This window comes from Esox lucius, chromosome 17 (assembly GCF_011004845.1).
Source record: "Esox lucius isolate fEsoLuc1 chromosome 17, fEsoLuc1.pri, whole genome shotgun sequence".
Classification (NCBI taxonomy): Eukaryota; Metazoa; Chordata; class Actinopteri; order Esociformes; family Esocidae; genus Esox; species Esox lucius.
In genome coordinates, this window is record NC_047585.1 from 2,263,843 (window position 1) to 2,287,036 (window position 23,194).

At 40.3% G+C, this 23,194-nt stretch overlaps 2 protein-coding genes across 16 annotated transcripts in view; one reads left to right on the top strand and one right to left on the bottom strand.

The window, feature by feature from the left end:
- The first annotated feature begins 7,701 nt into the window (after nucleotides 1–7,701).
- Nucleotides 7,702–13,598, top strand: blcap (bladder cancer associated protein). The gene is made up of 2 exons (XM_010903209.4): nucleotides 7,702–7,785; nucleotides 10,797–13,598. The coding sequence occupies exon 2, from the start codon at nucleotides 10,937–10,939 to the stop codon at nucleotides 11,198–11,200; it is 264 nt and encodes an 87-aa protein (XP_010901511.1). The 5' UTR covers nucleotides 7,702–7,785; nucleotides 10,797–10,936; the 3' UTR covers nucleotides 11,201–13,598.
- Nucleotides 13,599–13,756: 158 nt separating this feature from the next.
- ripor3 (RIPOR family member 3) overlaps nucleotides 13,757–23,194 on the bottom strand; it is a 135,299-nt gene continuing 125,861 nt past the window's right edge. For 9 of the 15 annotated variants that reach the window (XM_020044431.2, XM_020044428.2, XM_020044425.2 and 6 more), the window contains 2 exons: nucleotides 14,444–14,534; nucleotides 13,757–14,166 (listed from right to left, as the gene is read on the bottom strand). In XM_020044431.2, the coding sequence (XP_019899990.2) occupies nucleotides 14,066–14,166; nucleotides 14,444–14,534 (192 nt within the window). In that variant the 3' untranslated portion in view covers nucleotides 13,757–14,065. Of the gene's footprint in view, nucleotides 14,167–14,443; nucleotides 14,535–15,921; nucleotides 16,084–21,710; nucleotides 22,203–22,955; nucleotides 23,023–23,194 lie in introns of those variants that run through there. The other 6 variants (XR_002196324.2, XM_020044433.2, XR_002196327.2 and 3 more) reach the window with 5 other exon arrangements.

The following is a 23,194-nucleotide window of genomic DNA, read 5'->3' on the forward strand; positions in this document are numbered from 1 at the left end:
TGTACCCTTCTCCTGACTGATATCTTTCAACAATGAGATCCCTCTGATGCCTTGGAAGCTCTCTGCGGACCATGGCTTTTCTCTGAGATGCAACTGAAATTTATTTGTGATTAATCAGAGTCACTTTAAATTATGGCAGGTGTGTAATGACTTCTATTTAACATGAATTTGATGTGATTGGTTAATTCTGAACACAGCCACATCCCCAGTTATAAGAGGGTGTGCGCACTTATGCAACCAGGTTTTTTATTTTTCATTTTTCCCCCTCGAAGAATTCTGTTTGTTTTTCAATTGAATTGTTCGCATTATAGGTCACATTAAAAGTGGAAAAAGTTCTGATATGATTTATCTTTGTCACATTGTACATCTTTGTCTTTTACATCACAAAAACCTGGCATTTTTACAGGGGTGTGTAGACTTTTTATATCCACTGTATTTTGATATCTGTCATTTAAAGAGATGTAAATACACTCACCTAAAGGATTATTAGGAACACCATACTCTAATTGTGTTTGACCCCCTTTCGCCTTCAGAACTGCCTTAATTCTACGTGGCATTGATTCAACAAAGTGCTGAAAGCATTCTTTAGAAATGTTGGCCCATATTGATAGGATATGGAGATTTGCAGTTGATGGAGATTTGTGGGATGCACAGCCAGGGGGGGCACGAAGCTCCCGTTCCACCACATCCCAAAGATGCTCTATTGGGTTGAGATCTGGTGACTGTGGGGGCCATTTCAGTACAGTGAACTCATTGTCATGTTCAAGAAACCAAATGGAAATGATTTGAGCTTTGTGACATGGTGCATTATCCTGCTGGAAGTAGCCATCAGAGGATGGGTACATGGTGGTCATAAAGGGATGGACATGGTCAGAAACAATGCTCAGGTAGGCCGTGGCATTTAAACGATACCCAATTGGCACTAAGGGGCCTAAAGTGTGCCAAGAAAACATCCCCCACACCATTACACCACCACCACCAGCCTGCACAGTGGTAACAAGGCATGATGGATCCATGTTCTCATTCTGTTTACGCCAAATTCTGACTCTACCATCTGAATGTCTCAACAGAAATCGAGACTCATCAGACCAGGCAACATTCTTCCAGTCTTCAACTGTCCAATTTTGGTGAGCTCGTGCAAATTGTAGCCTCTTTTTCCTATTTGTAGTGGAGATGAGTGGTACCCGGTGGGGTCTTCTGCTTTTGTAGCCCATCCGCCTCAAGGTTGTGCGTGTTGTGGCTTCACAAATGCTTTGCTGCATACCTCGGTTGTAACGAGTGGTTATTTCAGTCAAAGTTGCTCTTCTATCAGCTTGAATCAGTCAGCCCATTCTCCTCTGACCTCTAGCATCAACAAGGCATTTTCGCCCACAGGACTGCCGCATACTGGATGTTTTTCCCTTTTCACACCATTCTTTGTAAACCCTAGAAATGGTTGTGCGTGAAAATCCCAGTAACTGAGCAGATTGTACAATACTCAGACCGGCCCGTCTGGCACCAACAACCATGCCACGCTCAAAATTGCTTAAATCACCTTTCTTTCCCATTCTGACATTCAGTTTGGAGTTCAGGAGATTGTCTTGACTAGGACCACACCCCTAAATGCATTGAAGCAACTGCCATGTGATTGGTTGATTAGATAATTGCATTAATGAGAAATTTAACAGGTGTTCCTAATAATCCTTTAGGTGAGTGTACATGCAAATACATTTTGCTTTTAGGTATTTTGTTAAACAGACCTAAATCCTTAATTTTATAAAATATATCTTGTGTCACTTCAGGAAATCCTTTTAGTATCATTATTAATGACACAGTGAAGCACCCATGTCAACTCTGTTACCAAACTTTAAATGAATATTATCTCAATTAAATTGTTTGTGTTTTTAATTCAATTATAATAGTTTTGGTGATTTTTATGTCAACCTTGTTACTATTATGTAAACCCTGTTAAAACTATTAAGGTAACAGGTTTACCATAAACCACCAGTGGACAACTGAAAATGAAGTGTTCTAAAACCTTTGACTGGTAGTGTATATAAATTTCAGATTGTACGCTCTTTTAAAAGTAGCCTACTGAGCAAGGAGACAGCTTCAGTTTTATAAAAAATGACAGGTATTTAAATACAATAAAGTAATTGTCATACTTAATTTAGTTCATTTTGGTTTTGTCCTTCCATTGGGTACCCCATGTCACTGGTTGCTGGTTTTTTTTTTTTTTTTTTTTTTGTTTGTATTGGTTTTTGTCTTTGTCTTCCCTTTTTGGATTAAACATGGATTATTACAACTTCTTCGACTCTGCGCCTGTGTCCTACCACAACCTCTTATTTTACTTTTGCTGTTGGGCCAGATACCTCCCGCCAGACTCGGCTCAGAAGTTCAAACACATCACAAAACATATGCTTATCTTGAATATCTGGCACAGTAATGTCCCATATGCACAAAATCTGTCCAGCAGTCAACCAACATTGGCGGATGATATACGAGTATGGCTCAGAACAGACTGTTACTTGGGATGGCCTGAGTATTTGGAAGAGAGAACGCTACATTGGTAAGTAAAGTAAAAGCTGGTTTATTTTCCTCCCTGTCTTGTATCGTGAACAAGAAGCTGACACTGTTGCATTATATATATATTTTTTAAATTGTGTTGAGAAATACACTAAAAACCAATACTACTTGAAAGCCACTTGTCAGCCTTGCTGTACAATCAGCTGATCCAATGTTTACCCTGGGACCGCAAGGTTTAGCCCACGTTTTCTAACCTGTGGATACACTGAATGTATGGGCTGTTGGACTGTTGTGAGCATTAAGGCCAAATGTTGAATGTCTGCTGAAAGTTGCAAGTAGAAAAACAGGAAATCTTATTTAGGCGGTTGCTAGGAAGAGGAAGTAGATTTATCTTGTGTGTCTCAGACACACAGGGAACAGGACACAGATTGACAACGCACACACATACTGAGGAACTTCAAGCTGAAGACATAAAGCCCAAATATGACGCTTGTGCTGCATGTACACATATAAGGTATATAACATAAATTGGACCAATGGCACACTGCTTGGCTACCTTAACGCCCCCACTTTTTAGGCGTGTTTGAAGTATAAATAATGCTGTTATGACAGTTCATGTTCCGACATTGTGCGGCGACACTTGTCTCCAAAAGCTTTTGTAATAAACGGAATACGGTAATTGACCTGACTCCTGGTGTGTTATTCTCCTTTCCAATACACCAACTCGGGGAAGTGTTAGACTTCAACAAACCCTATCGCATATAATGCATTGAAGTTTTTTTCATGGAGTGGAGAATTGCTTTCTGAGGAAAATAACACTGATCGAAAAACGATATTTAAAGTCTGTTGCGATTTTATGGCAGCCCCTCTCCAGCGCAGTCAGTGCCAATGCTCGTGTCTCTTACAGTCAAGGAAGAGTGTCTTCAACTTTAACAGTTGTTTAAGCCGCTTTTCCACCAATCCCAGGAACAGCTATTCAAGGAACTAAAGGGTTCCTTCAGCCCTTGTTGTGTGTGTTTCAACCGCAGTCTAAAGACCTGCGAAGATTAGGAAAATAAGTCTACTGACATATGTTCTTACGTTGACGTATGCACCACATGCTTTACAAAGCAACAGGCAGGCATCTTTATTATTTATGTGACACTGCAACATCACAGCAACCATGTTCAAGTTGTGTTGCTGTTGATCATGATTTATTGGTTTGCAAATGCGGTCATTTAGTCAACGGTTGTAGCAAAGCGGATTCAAAATGCCTGAAATGCTAGACTTAAAGCAAGTGAACATATTTCACGTGTTATCGTGGAGATATACCATGAGCGATGACAAACAGATTGACGCCATTGCGCACGTAGAACGGTAAGATTTTAGGAGGCCTATATACGTTTAAGTAAATCACAATTGGGAATAATGTTATTGTCAACTACATCGACTTATTTTTGGCACCTTTTTGTGTGTTTCAGATATGTGAGTACTACAGAATGTGTCGTGTTTCTCCATCCGTTTGGGTACACAAACAGTGGGAAACGGTGGTTCCAACTTTCACCGAGGCCCAGTGGATTAAGAATTTCCGTACAGTCCCCTCTAAAAGTATTGGAACAGCAAGGCAAATTCCTTTGTTTTTGTTGTTCACTGAAGACATTTGGGTTATGATCAAAAGAGTACAGGTGCTGGTCATATAATTAGAATGATCATCATAAAGGTTGATTTATTTCAGTAATTCCATTCAAAAGTGAAACTTGTACACATTCATTCCACACAGACTGATATATTTTAATTGTTTATTTCTTTTAATTTTGATGATTATAACTGAAAACTAATGAAAACCCCAAATTCAGCATCTCAGAAAATGTGAACATTGTGAAAAAGGTTCAATATTGAAGACACCTGGCGCCACACTCTAATTAACTCAAAAACACCTGCAAAGGCCTTTAAATGGTCTCTCAGTCTAGTTCTGTAGGCTACACAATCATGGGGAAGACTGTTGACTTGACAGCTGTCCAAAAGACGACCATTGACAACTTGCACAAAGAGGGCAAGACACAAAAGGTCATTGCTAAAGAGGCTGGCTGTTCACAGAGCTCTGTGTCCAAGCACATTAATAGAGAGGCGAAGGGAAGGAAAAGATGTAGTAGAAAAAAGTGTACAAGCAATAGGGATAACTGCACCCTGGAGAGGATTGTGAAACAAAACCCATTCAAAAATGTGTTGGAGATTCACAAAGAGTGGACTGCAGCTGGAGTCAGTGCTTCAAGAACCACCATGCACAGACGTATGCAAGACATGGGTTTCAGCTGTCGCATTCCTTGTGTCAAGCCACTCTTGAACAAGACACAGCGTCAGAAGCCTCTCGCCTGGGCTAAAGTCAAAAAGGACTGGACTGCTGCTGAGTGGTACAAAGTTATGTTCATTTATGAAAGTAAATTTAGCATTTCCTTTGGAAATCAAGGCCCCAGAGTCTGGAGGAAGAGAGGAAAGGCACATAATCCACATTGCTTGAAGTCCAGTGTAAAGTTTCCACAGTCAGTGATGGTTTGGGGTGCCATGTCATCTGCTGGTGTTGGTCCACTGTGTTTTTTGAGGTCCAAGGTCAACTCAGCTGTCTACCAGGAAGTTTTAGAGCACTTCATGCTTCCTGCTGCTGACCAACTTTATGGAGATGCAGATTTCATTTTCCAGCAGGACTTGGCACCTGCACACAGTGCCAAAGCTACCAGTACCTGGTTTAAGGACCATGGTATCCCTCTTCTTAATTGGCCAGCAAACTCACCTGACCTTAACCCTATAGAAAATCTATGGGGTATTGTGAAGAGGAAGATGCGATACGCCAGACCCAACATTGCAGAAGAGCTGAAGGCCACTATCAGAGCAACCTGGGCTCTCATAACACCTGAGGCAGTGCCACAGACTGATCGACTCCATGCCACGCCGTATTGCTGCAGTAATTCAGGCAAAAGGAGCCCCAACTAAGTAATTGAGTGCTGTACATGCTCATACTTTCATGTTCATACTTTTCAGTTGGCCAACATTTCTAAAAATCCTTTTTTTGTATTGGTCTTAAGTAATATTCAAATTTTCTGAGATACTGAATTTGGGATTTTCATTAGTTGTCAGTTATAAACATAAAAATTAAAAGAAATAAACACTTGAAATATGTCAGTCTGTGTGGAATGAAAAGTTTCACTTTTTGAATGGAATTACTGAAATAAATCAACTTTTTGATGATATTCTAATTATATGACCAGCACCTGTATGTATGAATCGTGCTATAACAATAAACTTGCTTGCTAAAGGCATGGGCAATCTTGTGAAAAAATGCATGGCAAGATACATGTTATCAGAAAATACTAGCAGACAATATGCATTCTTCTGCAAAAAGCTGCGCATGGGACGTACTAGGACTTTCCAGCACGACAATGACCCTAAGCACAAATCCAAGCTGACCCTCCAGTGGTTACAGCAGAAAAAGGTGAAGGTTCTGGAGTGGCCATCACAGTCTCCTGACCTTAATAACATCGAGCCACTCTGGGGAGCTCTCAAATGTGATCTCAAAAACTGTGATTAACAATTAGGGTTATTCCACCAAATATTGATTTCTGAACTTTTCTTAAGTTAAAACATTAGCATTTTGTTGTTGAAGAATGAATATGAATTTGTTGTCAAGTTGTCATTTTCTACAAATAAGTACTCTAAATGACAATCTTTTTATTTGGAATTTGGGAGTAATGTTGTCAGTAGTTTACAGAATAAAACTGTTAATTTTACACAACCACATACCGGTGAATAATAAAACCAGAGAAACTGATAATTTTGCAGTGGTCTCTTAATTCTTTCCAGAGCTGTATACACATTTAGGGCGGGAGATATTTGGACACTGACACTGTTCATAATTTTGTCTCTGTACGCCACAACAACGGATTTGAAATGATAGACTGCACGTTAAGCCCATATTCATTATTTAACTGTAATGTTAATATATTTTAGGTAACAGCCAAAATATCAAAACTTGTATCAGGGTCCAATTCTTTCCAGACCTATCTGTAAGACTAGTATCATATGATTTGGGAACAGGTGGTGAACAACTTTGCCAAATGCCGTTTTGATTTCTGACATTTTTTTTAATGTTTAACTTTCTGAAAAACATACTTTTGAGAACTGTTTCTAGGCCGTTCGTCCCATCTCCATAAAACTTCACATATAGCATCTCTGGATACTGCCCATCAATAATTATATTTAAAAAAAAACTGATATTTGAAAACACAGATGTTATAGGTCAACAACTAACTGCATCCTACAATTTCACATGAAGTGAATTCATATTGTGATGTTCGATTCTCACCAAATTTGGTATGTATCATTTGTATGACAAGATAAGGACATGTGGCTCCAATTGGCAATATGGGGGGACTATACCAGAAAATCACTTTAAATGCTCATTACACAAACTGATAATCAGACCTATGTATGGTATTTATATAACTTTGACCTGTAAATTGCTGCATGCAGCAATAATTTTGTTTTTCACTTATGTCTGACGCATGCATGTTTACCATATTGGCATCTCATTCCCTTCCTCTGGGTGTGAATGTCAGATTCATATCCCAATGTCATAAAAACCAGAAACAAGGTAAGCCTATTTCAGCCTGCCCGCAATAGAATGTTTTGATCCTGGTGGCCCTCACAAGAATCTAACCCGGGTCGCACACGTGGAGGGCAGTATGGTTAACCACTAGCGTTATTTTAGCAGCAGGATATTATGCTGGCAGCACTCAGATTTTCTTTACCACAATAAAAGCCATCAATGAAATGTATAAGGCAATATAGTGAATCTAGTCTGTGAAAAAGAACAGACAAGAATAACATTGGAACGGACATTAAACATAAAATGTACAGACTAGATTGTTAACATCCATTGTGTAATTTTTGCAAAACCAATAGCTACACTCTTAAACCTAATCAAAGAGCCCAACGGGACAGACGCTTTTTCTCTGAGAGTAAGTATGGAAGACCAATATTTTTTGCATGATCTAAAAACAGAAATTACTAAATAAATAGCCTAATGTATAATTTATTTCATAGAGCTGCATAAATGTTATTTGGACACGTATAATGTTGCTCCTCTTGGATACAATTATTATAACTAAATTTACAGTCAGGTAAATCTTTTCTCTTCTATTTCATTGGGTCCTAAAATGCACTACGCAGTGGTCTAGGCAGCAGCGATTAAGGCGGCTAGTGTACTCGATGAAGAATGAACCAAGGAAATATCAGGTCTTGGTTAAGGTATTGTTTTTTTTTTCTTTTAGTATTTTGTTTTCCAAATAATAAGCTAGCTAGTTTAAAACGCAAAATCGTGTTTTATTTAAATATGACATTGTTACCGACTAGCTAGCTCACGTTACTGTTTCAACACGAACGTGTCGTATGTAACGTTAGCTACTAGTTAACTATGCCAGCAAAATAGGCTAGCACCTCTCTGTCCAATAGGACACTTACCGGTGTTATTTCGCGTTACATACGTTATTCAACCAAATAACATCATACACTAGACTACTTAGCTTTTAATATAATGAAAGAATACCCTGCAACAGTACATTAGTTGTGTTCATAGAGCTTACATGATATCCGTAAAAATAGCTACATTAGCCACTTGGGCCTGGGTTAACAGATTGCAAGCTAGCTGAAACTAAACTAGGCTGTGATTAGCACAACGAAGCTCGCGGTCACGTAGTTAACGTTACTAAGGGCAGTAGCTAACTTACTAGATAACTAACTAGGCACGGTTAATTCAACAGTAACGTTCTGGCATTATAGAAGAAGCGTGTGGAATATGTTCGTGGCCAGTGACTGTTCCTGCATTTTCAGCACGTGTCTTGTGTTGGGGGTATCTTTGGTGTATTTTTTTCCCCCCACAGAACTGTTTTGCAATATTTTTCCAAAACGTTTTGTGAATAAATGCCTGTGATTGGAAGACAGTTTTGATTGGAAGGTTATTTGATGGAACGGAAGCTTCTATCAATAGAGCTGTAGCTTATGCAAATGGTTTCCAATCAATAGCTGTTTAGTGTCTGAGATATTAAATACAATTTCTGATGCTGCTTCCACTACTCTTCCAAAATTGCTGGAACAGATACTGGCCTCAGCTTGTACAAGCTGGTCAGCACCTTGATCTTGTTATGATTAGGACAAGGCAGACACTGCTTAAGATGGGGCTTAGAAATCGTACAGAAAATTTAGAAATACTGATTCAAAATATTGATTTATTTAGCATTTTGTTAGTCTGCATGTTATGGTAAGAGAGAACCGCCATTCTTAACAACGAAGGATAGTCATTTGTTGTGCAATGTGATGTGCATTCCAAGATAGGTGCTGTAGCTTCTGCTACCTAACATATTAAAAAGGCAGATGAATTAAACTAGTAGTATTTCAATCCATTTGCTATATTTTGGGTAATGGGAAACTGTGAGTACAGTTCAGTGGGCTATAGCTGGATTGATGTTTATTGAGAAATATTTCTCACTGTGCCAGTCTTGTCTGTCAAAAAAGAAGCAGTGAGGACCTTGAGGGCACCTGCAAGCATACCTTTGTAATTGGTCCAAATCAAATGCAAACAAATATGTCAGTGTGTCAGGATAAAACTTGCTGGCTGCATTAGTGTTAAACAGCTAGGAAATTATCAGAAACAAATGGACAGATTCGCCAATGTAACAAATGGACAGATTCGCCAATGTATATAGTGCATGTGCTGTTTTTGTCTAACCATGTTGCAAAAACCCTAGAGCAGACTTGTACTGTATTCTACAGTCACTGAAGGATTTCTTTTCTCATGTTGGCTGAGGAAGTGACATCCTGTGAGACATGCAGGCACAGTTGATGTCTCTACAACTGGAATTGGTGTTTGGGCCTCAATCACTCTACCTCTTCTGAACTCCCCCTTTATAACTCTGAATTCAGAAGTTGGTAGCGTATTGAACACCATTCTCAAATGCGCATTTGATGTGAGCGGTTTTTGTAATGTGAAAGATGGATGTATCGACTAGCTAATGGGAAAAAATGAAAGAGGGCAGATGCAACTATAGGGTTGTGCCTTACTACCTTTGGACAGTCCAATACGTATAGAACGGCTAAACAGCATTCAGCATTCAATGCACCCGGTTTTTAAATATAAATACTTATATTTTGGCCAGCCTTATATCACCCAGCCTTAGGTAGAAGAAAACAGAAATAAATCTGGTCCTTGTTCCTCTCTTGTGGACATATTTCAGCTCATCCTTACAGGTTTTCTGTATGGTTTATGTTACTAGCGGAATTCTTTGGATCAATGTCCTGCTTTCTGCATAATGCAACAATGACACAGTTCTAGCAGGCAGGCAGTCAGATTTCGGTCTGAAATCTCCTGGTACTTGACTGAGTCCATAATGTTATGTCTCCTAACAAGGTTCCTTTGGCACCAAAACATGCCCTGTTTCACATTAGGGATTTGTATGACCATCTTTGTTTTTAAGTTAGTGATTCTTTTCATTTACTGTTTAGGGCAGCATGATTTATTGAATCATAATTTAAATTGCGATGTTGATGTGTAATATCCAAATCGCCAACTTGCACGAAGTTGCAGCTGCTGTAGGCATTTTTGTCAATATCTGGACACATTTTTGCTGGACCACTTAAGCGCAGCCGGCCAAGAAGAGCAAATGTCTCTTACCGAGTGAGTGACTGACTGACTGAAACTTGTTAAATAGCGTAGTGGTTAGAGATGCGGACTGCCAAAACCACAGGTTCCATGTTCAAATCTTGACACAGATTTGTTCAGGACAGACAAAAACTTTGCTAGCTACATCCTTCAGTAGCCACGTTATAGTAATCCTAAACTAAAATTGTTTACAGTTATATTGTCACTATTTCTGGTGCATTTTCGAAGTACGTGTCCATGCATGCTTTTTGGGTCAGGACCGACAAAAACTTTGCTGACTACATCCTTCAGTAGCTATGTTATAATAAGCCTAAAATAAAACTGTTTACGGTTGTATTTGTTGTAGAAAGCCTAATATAACTAATAAACTATGGATTCATAAACTATGGATTCATGAACTATGTATTGGCCAGTCCAAGTGATTGGAGCCCAATGTGTACATGACTCCTGAATCTAAAAAGCTATGATGCTGCTTTTTAAAACACAATGTCCAATATAATGTAGTTTCACCTAAATCAACTCTTGATTTCCATGTCAAAGAGAAACTCCTAACTGATGTTGTGTATGTGTGCCTCTTTTTCTTCATTGTGTTCTCTTCTTTTAGGTCTGACCTGAAGGGAACAGCCTACACCCTGCTGCCCCATCATATTTGCTGTGTTTTGGAAACCTCCTGGTGTGTCATTCCACCTAGCGCTGTTGCCACCTGATTTGAGCTTGTGTGCTTTTGCTGCTCCCTCAGTCACCATGTACTGCCTTCAGTGGTTGCTCCCAGTCCTGCTCATCCCAAAACCCCTGAACCCAGCCCTGTGGTTCAACCACTCCATGTTCATGGGCTTTTACCTGCTTAGCTTTCTGCTGGAGAGGAAGCCATGTACCATTTGTGCCTTGGTGTTCCTTGCGGCCCTGTTCCTCATCTGCTACAGCTGCTGGGGCAACTGTTTTCTGTACCACTGCCATGAGTCCACACTCCCAGACTCTGCACATGACCCCAGCATTGTGGGTACCTAAGTGGATCCCACTGGCAAGGAGCACGTGGCCCCAGGACAATCTGTATCCAGGCTGTGGATAAAATCAACTACCTGAGACTGTTGAGATGCAAAGAAACAACCCATCTGCCCTAAGTGTGCTCTGGTCCATTTTCACCTCATGGATTTCAATGGAAATGACTGGTGTACGAAATAATGGCAGAAATGCCTTCTCCAATGCTTTTACTGATCCTGTGCTGTTGTGCATCGGGAGGACTGCATACACCTGTCAGAAGATGGCTGACCCTTGTCTACTTCCTCACTACTGCCCCCCAACACTTCACCTGGTTCTGAGGGACATTCATCTGCTGTGGACGGAACATCTCGAAAAATGTGCATGGACTGCCTTTCAACTTTTTCTTTCTTTTCATATGTTAAGTTTTAGTTACAGAATGATGAAAGTTTCCAAAGGGTAGAAAGTGAGTGTGTGTGCGTGGTGTTGATAGTATGGCTTGATGTTGTGAAAATGTGATCAGTGTTTTTTTAATGGTAGCGAAAAGGTGAAGATCGATGTCCTGACTCCTAGTTGAGCTCTATGGGTGCCAAGTGCCCGAATAAGGGTGTCAACCGGTTATCTTTCACTTCCCCTGTAGATCTCAATTGCTTTCACTGTTTTTAATTTAATAAAGTTCACACTATAGCTGTTAAAGGTGATAAATCACTAAGGTTGATGCAGTGACCTCCTGTTTTCTCTGACCTATTAGGCTGTGTCATTGATTTTCTTCAATAAAATCTCACCATCTCTAAGAATAACAGGAAATAAATATTTTCTGAAAATGAAAACATTGGAGGATTCTAAATATAGCAATATTTGAATAGACTGATTTTATCAAGTGTTACAAATAAAGTAATCAAAATGTGAAATTGTATAGATACTAGGTCTACATGCTGTCTGATGCTGTAGGGATAACATGGGTTTTTATTTTGAGCTGGGCTATGAAAAAACTGCTGTAAATCCTAATGAGCTTTTGATCAAGTTTTTTTTTGTTTGAACTACAGGTCAGGGCCCAGTCAGAAGCTTTTGTAGGTGCTTTGTGGAATCTGTGTTTCCAAAAGCCATCAGTACTAAGATTGCCCTTAAACAATTAATGACTGCCTTGGATTTTTTTCTCGAGCCGAGCATTTCTTTCAATCAACGGAGTATTGTGCCTGGATTCAGTCTGAAAGTGGGTTATTGCTTTTAATGATAATTTGTGGTTGGACATATTGTCATAATTGGTAATCTCATCAAATCATTAGTTTAAAATACAACACTTTTTCAGATTCTAGGCAACGGTCTCACAATATGCATTAGTGAACGTTCTCTGCGTGGTATTTTGGGAAAAGCATACTACATCTTTAGCCTTAGTATGAACAATGCATAGTTAAACCTACTGTAAGTGTAAGTAACATTGTTATTAGGAAACCAGACCCCAGTATGATACCCTACAGGGAAAGGCCACCATTTTGCGGGCCACCATGTTCAGCAAACCACATGCCCTACATTACATTCATATTATTTTCCTGTGTTTTGAGAACTTTTGACAATGAAACTTAAGTTGATTGTATTTTGTTCTGTTAGGTTGGTGTAGCTAATGTCACATTTACCATTAAAGGGAAATTTCACTGCTGATTTATTGCTTATATTTGTTCGTTAAAAGTGTTTCTGTTGTTTCACTGGTAGAAACTGGCCATCAAATTTTCCTGGTTGTAAACAATATCCAGAACTCATAACACTATCCAGCTCTTTTTGTAATGAGTAATCATCAGCAGCAGTCATTGTTTCGCAGTCCTGAAAAGACTTGCAAGCTAGCAAGTACCACCCCCCTTTTGAAAAGACTACCTTCAAAGTTGGGAACAGGGCTTCTTCAGGATATAATCTTCAAAAAGACAATTTGTCTACTTGGTTATTCTGAAACGCATTGGCTGATGGGAACATTGTTCAGACAAGTCCAATGGTTTTATTGAACAAGGACAACCTTATCCATTCACCAACAGTGTGATCGAGCAATCGGCAAAACACAGTGGCCACAGTAACAGCTACAAAACAATTACATTTATAGATAACACAGCAGGTTGAACTTTCCTGGTGTGAAATGTTGTGAATAATGCTGTGGTGCATAATTATGTCTGAAAGACACCAAATATTGTCCAACAGTGAATTTTCCCTTGAAGTTGTTTATCAGTCTTGATTATTTTGCTGTCAAGTCTATTCTTAGGCTACACCCAATATGTGGGATATTGGATATGCAAATTATTTTTTGTGTTGGAGTTTAGGCAAGAGCCAGGATTTCCTAGCCTTTGCAATATGATTTTCCATTGTGATATATGTAGAAATTACTGTACTACATCCCAGTGTAATTTCTACATACTGTAAATGAATAAAGATACAGCTTTCGCAATATATTTCTAAAAGGAGGATTTCTTTGCTTGTATTTGAAGATGTACCTGTTTATCATTTAATACTTACAAAACCTAGCAACTTTCTGCTAGTTAAAAACATTCACACACTCCAAAAACATTGTTTATAAACATAATAAGACTTGGCTTGACACATACGTACTTTTTAAATTGTGATAGTTTCAATGATACTGCTAAAATACAGAAAAGGCTTCAGTCATAAATACAAAATGTTTATCATACAAAGCAAATAATGAGTATACATGGTCTATTCCTTAAAGGAAAAATACCTTTAGGTATGACACTGTTTAGTCTGTACATAAAGCAGGATGACAAGCTTTAGACACTCAAGTTAAGCCAATTGCATAGTACTTGGTCATTTTTCCTGTAGACCAATTCCTGTATTTGGTTGAAATCCTGTCACTGCAGTTTGGCGGGCCAACCAGGAGAGGGGGTACATCTGATTTCTCTAAAGGATTGTGATTTCAGTATCCATGTTCTGATAGGCTTCTTCTTGCAACACACAAAACATATTGTCCATTCGTTGGAACGCACTATGACCATTTTTCCCTGAGAAACAAAACAAACTCAATCATTGTGAATCCTAGATCAGCACTCCTATTTTAGACTGAATACATACCCAGGAGGTCAAAGGATGTTCATATTTTTTTCCATAAATTGATTCATTTATTGCAGAACAAATCATTATAAAACAAGTAATGGTGCAATTGAGGTGGGAATCAAAACCATTTTGCATTTAGATATGTCTATTAGTCAGTAATTACAGGGACCTACATCCATGCAAATATTTAGGTGAATGGAAAAGTACAAGGGACTGAATAATTACCAAATGACAGCACAGTCTCTTTGGCAGCGCTGCGCAGATCCTCATCGGTCGACCGCCACAACTCGGCCACCTGCTCCACGCTCTCAGTTGCCTGCCAGACAGGAAGTCAAAGTTCAAGAAGTGTTATTCAAACGAACCCACTCTTAAATATAGTTTTGTGCACATCATTTCCAAAGCTATATGCTTTCTATTGGTTTATTTTCCAGCAGGGCCAAATGTCTACTATTTAGTGGCTCTCTAAAATATGCCACTGAAAAATCCCAGTGAAATAGAGAAGTTAAGAAAGCTATGCCGAAACAAACAGGATTTTATCATTGGCGGGGCTGATCATCTACAGGCAGTAGTTTTATGATAAGACAGAGGCACAGATTGTTGTTTGGCAATGTGTGCAGACAGATGATGAATCCTCTGTGCATACTGATTTCTGTTAGGCCTAGTCCACACGTACACATGTATATTTTAAAACAGTTTTTTTTGGCCTTTTGTCCACACGCAAACTGTGTTTTAGGTCACTGAAAACAGACCTTCAGAAAAACTCCTTTAGGGTGAAGATATTCAAGAACTCAATTTTCAGTGTTGACGTGTAGACAGTTTTTACATGTATTATTAATCAAAGTGCAAAGTACAAATAGCATCAGCATAACACCAGCAGATAAATGTAACAAAATAAATAATTTTAAAAAGATGTGTATAATAAACTTACACAAAATAATTGCTATATATCTATACATCTACAACATCTTTACCTCGATTAGATTGGGATCTGGGGAATTTGGAGGCCAAGTCAACACCTTGGACTTGTTATTGCATTCCTCAAACCATTGCTGAACCATATTTGCTTTGTGGCAGGGTGCATTATACTGCTGAAAGAGGCCAATGTCATCAGGGAATATTGTTGCCATGAAAGGGTGCACATGGTAGGTAGGTGGTACGTGTCAAAGTAACATCCACATGAATGGTAGGACCCAATGTATCCCAGCAGAACATTACCCAAAGCATCACACTGGCTCCGCTTGCTTTCCTCCTTCCCATAGTGCATCCTGGTGCCATGTGTTCCCCAGGTAAGTGACGCACACACACATAATGTAAAAGGAAACGTGATTCATCAAACCAGGCCACATTCTTCCATTGCTCCGTGGTCCTGTTCTGATGCTCACGTTCCCATTGTAGATGCTTTCGGCAGTGTACTGGGGTCACCATGGGTACCCTGACTGGCCTCCGACTACGCAGCCCCATACACAACAAACTGTGATGCACTGTGTTCTGACACCTTTCTATCAGTACCAGCATTAATTTTTTCAGCAATTTGAGCTACAGTAGCTTGTCTGTTGGATTGGAACCACACGGCTCAGCCTTCGCTCCCCATGTGCATCAATGAGCCTTGACACTGTAAAATCTGACCAGGGAGGCAACTTTGTAGGAGCCAAAAATGAGCTAAAGGAAGCTCTCAAGGAAGATGACACAGACAAACTAGCTACCTTTCTCGCTGAGAAGCATTGCGACCTCATCATGAATGCACCTCATTCAAGCCATGCTGGTGGAGTATGGGAGTGACAGATAGGAACTGTGAGAAGTGTTCGTAAATCCACACTCTTGCTATCATCTGGTAGGCTGGATGATTCTTCTCTGCAAACCTTTTTCTATGAAGCAATGGCAATTGTGAACAGTCGCCCACTCACAACAGACAATGTATATTATCCAAATAGTCTTGAGCCTCTAACTCCAAATCACCTGCTAACTATGAAACCCACTACAGCTCTACCTCCACCGGGCACGTTCACCAAAGAGGACATGTATGCAAGAAAACGGTGGCGCCGCATTCAATATTTAGCCGAGCAGTTTTGGAGTCGCTGGCGGAAAGGAATATTTAGCCAACGTTGCCACAAGACAGCACTGGCACATCTCAAAAAGGAACCTGCAAATTGGTGACATTGATGAGAGACAATGACCTCCCTAGGAACAATTAGAGATTAGGTAGGATTTCTGAGACCATTGTTGGTACAGATGGGTTCGTAAGGAGAGTCAAACTACACTAACCTAAAGGATTATTAGGAACACCATACTAATACTGTTTGACCCCCTTTCGCCTTCAGAACTGCCTTAATTCTATGTGGCATTGATTCAACAAGGTGCTGAAAGCATTCTTTAGAAATGTTGGCCCATATTGATAGGATAGCATCTTGCATTTGGATATTTGTGGGATGCACATCCAGGGGGGGCATGAAGCTCCCGTTCCACCACATCCCAAAGATGCTCTATTGGGTTGAGATCTGGTGACTGTGGGGGCCATTTCAGTACAGTGAACTCAATGTCATGTTCAAGAAACCAATTTGAAATGATTTGAGCTTTGTGACATGGTGCATTATCCTGCTGGAAGTAGCCATCAGAGGATGGGTACATGGTGGTCATAAAGGGATGGACATGGTCAGAAACAATGCTCAGGTAGGCCGTGGCATTTAAACAATGCCCAATTGGCACTAAGGGGCCTAAAGTGTGCCAAGAAAACATCCCCCACACCATTACACCACCACCACCAGCCTGCACAGTGGTAACAAGGCATGATGGATCCATGTTCTCATTCTGTTTACGCCAAATTCTGACTACCATCTGAATGTCTCAACAGAAATCGAGACTCATCAGACCAGGCAACATTCTTCCAGTTTTCAACTGTGCAAATTGTAGCCTCTTTTTCCTATTTGTAGTGGAGATGAGTGGTACCCGGTGGGGTCTTCTGCTGTTGTAGCCCATCTGCCTCAAGGTTGTGTGTGTTGTGGCTTCACAAATGCTTTGCTGCATACCTCGGTTGTAACAAGTGGTTATTTCAGTCAAAGTTGTTCTTCTTTCAGCTTGAATCAGTCGGCCCATTCTCCTCTGACCTCTAGCATCAACAAGGCATTTTCGCCCACAGGACTGCCGCATACTGGATGTTTTTCCCTTTTCACACCATTCTTTGTAAACCCTAGAAATGGTTGTGCGTGAAAATCCCAGTAACTGAGCAGATTGTGAAATACTCAGACCGGCCCGTCTGGCACCAACAACCATGACACGCTCAAAATTGCTTAAATCACCTTTCTTTCCTATTCTGACATTCAGTTTGGAGTTCAGGAGATTGTCTTGACCAGGACCACACCTCTAAATGCATTGAAGCAACTGCCATGTGATTGGTTGATTAGATAATAGCATTAATGAGAAATTGAACAGGTGTTCCTAATTATCCTTTAGGTGAGTGTATGTCTTGGTGATCAGAAGTTAGGGAACAAAGCGAGCGACATAACAAGCAATGGGTTATGGAACGCCCAGATCAGAAACTAGTTTTGTTACCAGAGTCTGAGTGAGACTATAGGTTTAACAAGTTCCGTTGGGTACTTTGATAATACCTTCTTATACTGTTATTCTGATTGTCATTTCAAAATATGGAAATCATTTCTGCTTTATCTATGCTTTACATTGAAATGATTTGGTGGGAGTGCAAACAACCTTAAAAGGGAATATAAAATGATATCAATGTTGGCAGAATTTATTTGTGAACTCTAAATGTGAATTTTTTAATGTATAAATTCACATTGTGAAGAACCTTTATTTTGAAGCCAAAGTATAAAGAAAACTGAAAATCTATAATGTTCTAAGGCTCATGGGTAATCAATGTGATGGATGACTTAAGGCTAGAAGAAAAAGGATGTACAAGATGGCTAATTTAGGACAACAAGGTTGGTAAAACTAGTTCTTATTAAGAAGTATTCCTTTGTAACAAGTATTTATTTAATTTGTTGTGGGCCAGATATGTGTAGTCATTTAACATGGATGGCATGCTAGCATGTGGAGAAATAGATGGCAATGTTCACTTTTACTGATATAATATTTCATTTGTTTCAGCTCTTACGGTGTGTTTATGTAAATGAAAACCAGAATTAAACATTACATGAACAATCATTTATAAGAGACCATCCTTTCAACTGGGACCGCTACATAACCAGCTGCAGTCCATGTACCCTGCTTGATCTCATATAATTGATCCCCTAGGTGAAGAGAGAATTTCCTCATTGTTTTCTGATTCTTCAATTATTTTTCTTTTAGCTGAACAGTATTAGTCATTCTTAAGTATATGGGCATTCAGTTTCCAGTATCCTTTGTTAAAGGTGTTACTGGTGGATGTTTTCAACTGTAATGAAATAACACAGTGATCTGTGAGGGGGGCAGCTTAGATATAAGTTTTGTGTACATTACAGGAAAGGTTGTCTGTAAATAGCCAATAATCAATTATTGATTTAGTCTATCTATTTGGTTTGAACCATGAATACTGTCTCCTTTATGGATTTTTAACCCTCCATATATCAATGAAATTATGGGAGTTACAAAAATTCAACAAATTCCATCATCTATCCATCATCTTCCGCTTATCCGGGGCCGGGTTGCGGGGGCAGCAGTCTAAGTAGGTATGCCCAGACTTCCCTCTCCCCAGACACTTCCTCTAGCTCTTCCGGGGGTACACCGAGGCGTTCTCAGGCCAGCCGGGAGACATAGTCCCTCCAGCGTGTCCTAGGTCTTCCCTGGGGTCTCCTCCCGGTGGGACGGGACGGGAACACCTTCCCAGGAAGGTGTTCCGGAGGCATCCGAAACAGATGCCCAAGCCACCTCAGCTGACCCCTCTCGATGTGGAGGAGCAGCGGCTCTACTCTGAGCTCCTCCCGGGTGACCAAGCTTCTCACCCTATCTCTAAGGGATCGCCCAGCCACCATGCGGAGAAAGCTCATTTCGGGCGCCTGTATCCGGGATCTTGTCCTTTCGGTCATGACCCAAAGCTCATGACCATAGGTGAGAGTAGGAACGTAGATTGACCGGTAAATCGAGAGCTTCGCCTTGAGGCTTAGCTCTTTCTTCACCACGACAGACCGATACATCGACTGCATTACTGCAGAAGCTGCACCGATCCGTCTGTCAATCTCCCATTCCATCCTTCCCTCACTCGTGAACAAGACCCCTAGATACTTAAACTCCTCCACTTGAGGCAGGCACTCTCCACCAACCTGAAGTGGGCAAGCCACCCTTTTCCGACTGAGGACCATGGCCTCGGATTTGGAGGTACTGATTTTCCTCCCCACCGCTTCACACTCAGTTGCAAACCGTCCCAGAGCATGCTGAAGGTCTGGGTTAGAAGGGGCCAACACGACAACATCATCTGCAAACGGCAGAGACGAAATTGTGTGGTCCCCAAACCTGACACCCTCCGGCCCCTGGCTGTGCCTAGAAATTCTGTCCATAAAAATTACGAACAGAACCGGCGACAAAGGGCAGCCCTGCCGGAGTCCAACATGCACTGGGAACAAGTCTGACTTACTGCCGGCAATGCGGACCAAGTTCCTGCTTCGGTCGTACAGGGACTAGAACCTCTAATCGGAACCTCTCAACCTCACGCACGATCTCAGGCTCCTTCCCCGCCAGCGAGGTGACGTTCCAAGTCCCTAGAGCCAGTTTCCGTGTCCAGAGATCGGGTTGTCTAGGCCCCTGCCTTCGACTGCCGCCCGATCCTCTTCGCACCGGCCCCTTATGGTCCCTCCTGTGGGTGGTGAGGCCACGGGAGGGCGGCCCCACATCACCCGTTCGGCCTGAGATTACAAATTCTTATTATAATAATCAGTATACTTCAATAGCTTAATCTGGGGTCATGTTAAAATCTCCACCAATAGTCATATTATCAGTAGGATATAATATCTTCCAATGTGAGAGCAGGTCTGTAACTTCTGTAAATAATTCCAGGTTCTGGTTGTTGTTATAACCATACACATTAAATAAAATTATGAAATTCTCATCAATATTTAGAATCAGCCCAATCCAATGGCATTCTACATCAGATAGAGAAGTGACAATATTAGCTAGACAGTTATGAAATAAAATTGCAATGCCCGCAGAGTGGGTGGAACCATGGCTGAATAAAATGTTGTCTCCACATTGACTGAAAGTAAATAGTTGGGTTTTAACAATACTATTTTTACCCTTTTACTAGTAAGAGATTAGAAAAGCAAACAGAACATATTGACAAGTGTCATTTAGAGTTAAGGTATTTCCAGGTGAACATAAACCTAAGTGTAGTCCCTCATATTTTGTTACACACCACATTAACCACAGCAAGCAATATTCTTGTCTGTTGGGTTGACTTGACGGCAATTTATGAATCCATTAGGGTCGCGGAAAGAGGTTTTCATACATGCTTTCCTTGCTTTCTCTATCAGCAGCCAGATTACTGCATGCATATCCCAATCTTTTTATTCAGGTCCTCCTTTAAGGTCACTCCTCGCTCCTTGCATACTGTGCAATTCTTGGTGATTCTCCAGAACTCGTCGTGATAGGTGTGCTTTAACGACTGCTCCGCGTGGTGCAGCGACTCCCCTTCCCCTCCAACACTCCACCTCAACAGTGTACTAACCACCGTCAGGAGATTGATGGCAGCAACGCATCCTGAGGACGCACCAATTTCTAATCACTGTTCAGTCGTGTTTATATTCTGTTGCTCACCCAACGCACCTCACAGATTCGTGTTTGTATGGGCTGGTGCGCTTATTTTCATACTGAAAGTAAAACATTTGAATCATTTATTTAGTTTCTTTTTTCCTCTTTTTTACACACGTTCTACTCGCATCCTCACATGCGCATGGTGAATTGGACCACAGGAGTCTGACAGCTCCTGTGGTCCTCTTCTTGCAATGCGGTGAACTGTGTCCAAATAAAGTAATTTTTTTGTCGCAAGTGCGTTGCAATTTCTGAGAGAAGAGTGAGGGTGTCTTTTCTTGGATTTTCATCAGTTTTGTCCTTTATCCCATTAATCCGGAGATTCCATCTTCTTTTGTAAGGTTCAACTTCAACAGTTTTGTCTTTAACATTACTGAGAACAGACACCTGTCCTTCAAGATCTGCTATCTTATTTTGGAAGACTGATATCAGCAGCCTTGTATTCCACCAACTCCATAACCTTGGTGATCAGTTGGCTATTTTGGTTGTATTTGAGAGATTATATTTTGCGGAGTCTTGTTTTGTAAATCAAAACGTGGCTTGATATCGTCATGAATAGTTGCATTGGAAATCTTTTGATTTGGATTCACGTTAGCCTCAATTATGACCAAATGGGGAGGTTACCCGCCCAAAATTTAGATTGATATACATTCTCATTTTTCTAATGTAGATCATTTTGGTGGTTCGATAGCAAGTATGTCAAAGTGGGGAAAATATAAAAAGTAATATTGAAAAGAATGAGAGAGCGACCCTGAGGTCATACCTTGGATTGTGTCTGTCCCTGGTGATGAGTCAAAAGCCCGCTGCAAATATTGCAATGCACAGATCAGAGCCCATCTCAATTATCTACAAGATCATGCAAAAACCATGAAACACAAATCTAGATCTACAGTAAGTGCTATTAAAGATGACCAAAAATGTCATGAACTCAGAATTGCAACCTACCACACTTCCATCAATGCTGTGGAAGACTTGTCAGATATATTAGATGATGAGTTTGGCACATTTAAAATGCATAGAACAAAGTGCATGGCAATTATTAAGTCTGTGCTGCTGCCACATTTCTTTATCTCGATGAAACCACCAACATAATGGTGAACAAACTGCTCTGCATATCTGTGAAGTACTGGTCAAAGAAACACAATAGGTTTGTCAGCACTTATCTTGGGCTTGTGGAGCTTATTGAATCTAATGCAAATAGCATAGTTGATGCATCATTGCCTTCTTGTGAGAAAGTGACTTGCAGATGAAAAACCTGGTAGGAATTATAGTCATGGTTAGTGTCATGGTTGGAAAACACCACTCAGTTTTCACCTTACTGGAACAAAAGCAACCTAATCTAATAATGTGTTTGCCACTCACTTGACATAGTTACAAACAGAGCAATGCACCTTAGCAGCACTGAGTATATGATCAGAGAGACAACTGGTTTGCCTTTTCAAACAAGCGCCAGTGCGAATATAGAAATAATCACAAGAACTTATACAATGGGTGCTCGCTCAAAATTATTTCACCCAGCTCTACTTGTTGGCTAGGGATGTGTTGTGGAAATTTCTTTATACAATGTATTCTCACTGAGTAAAGGACTGAGTCCCACTGTTAAGATAGGTACAGGAATGTGGGGGATCTGGTATTTGCATAGGGGACATCTATTGTCTGTCCAGATGCAGATCAATGGGTTTTAGGACAGGATAGGAGAAGATACAACAGGGGGCAGTAAGGTCAGTTGGCCCCTTTGGGTAAACACTACAGTAAACATTATGGCAGGAAGGATAAGGTGGGGGAAGATAGCATTTGACTTGTGTGATAGAACAAAGAGAAAGGTGTTTGATTGACATGAGACAGATGGGAGCATCTTACCACACCCCTTTTCCTATGTAATAAATACTGTCGAAATGATGTTTTTATTTAGAAACTATTCACTGTTACTTTGTAACCTGCATACTTTCTCCTTGCAAGCAAGATTAAAACCGTTTATTGCGCAATTGATTTTTCCTGTCTTACCTACCATTTTCATAGTACCATTTGGATTTTAGAAATTGCCATCACAGATGGCAGACTGAATTGACCAAATTCTGGAACAAAAAGACACAAACTCCACTTCAGTATAGCATCAAATGCAGAACATTGCTATTTTGCACTGATTTTGAATGAGATGTACAACGGCAAAGCCAATATCATCTACATGAACTCTCAGCCCCATCTTAATGGAAATAAAAACATTGAACAAGTACTTTTAGCTAGAAA

What these genes read in the sequence shown, in the direction of transcription:
- blcap (XM_010903209.4), top strand. Translation starts at nt 10,937, where the DNA reads ATGTACTGCCTTCAGTGGTTGCTCCCAGTCCTGCTCATCCCAAAACCC.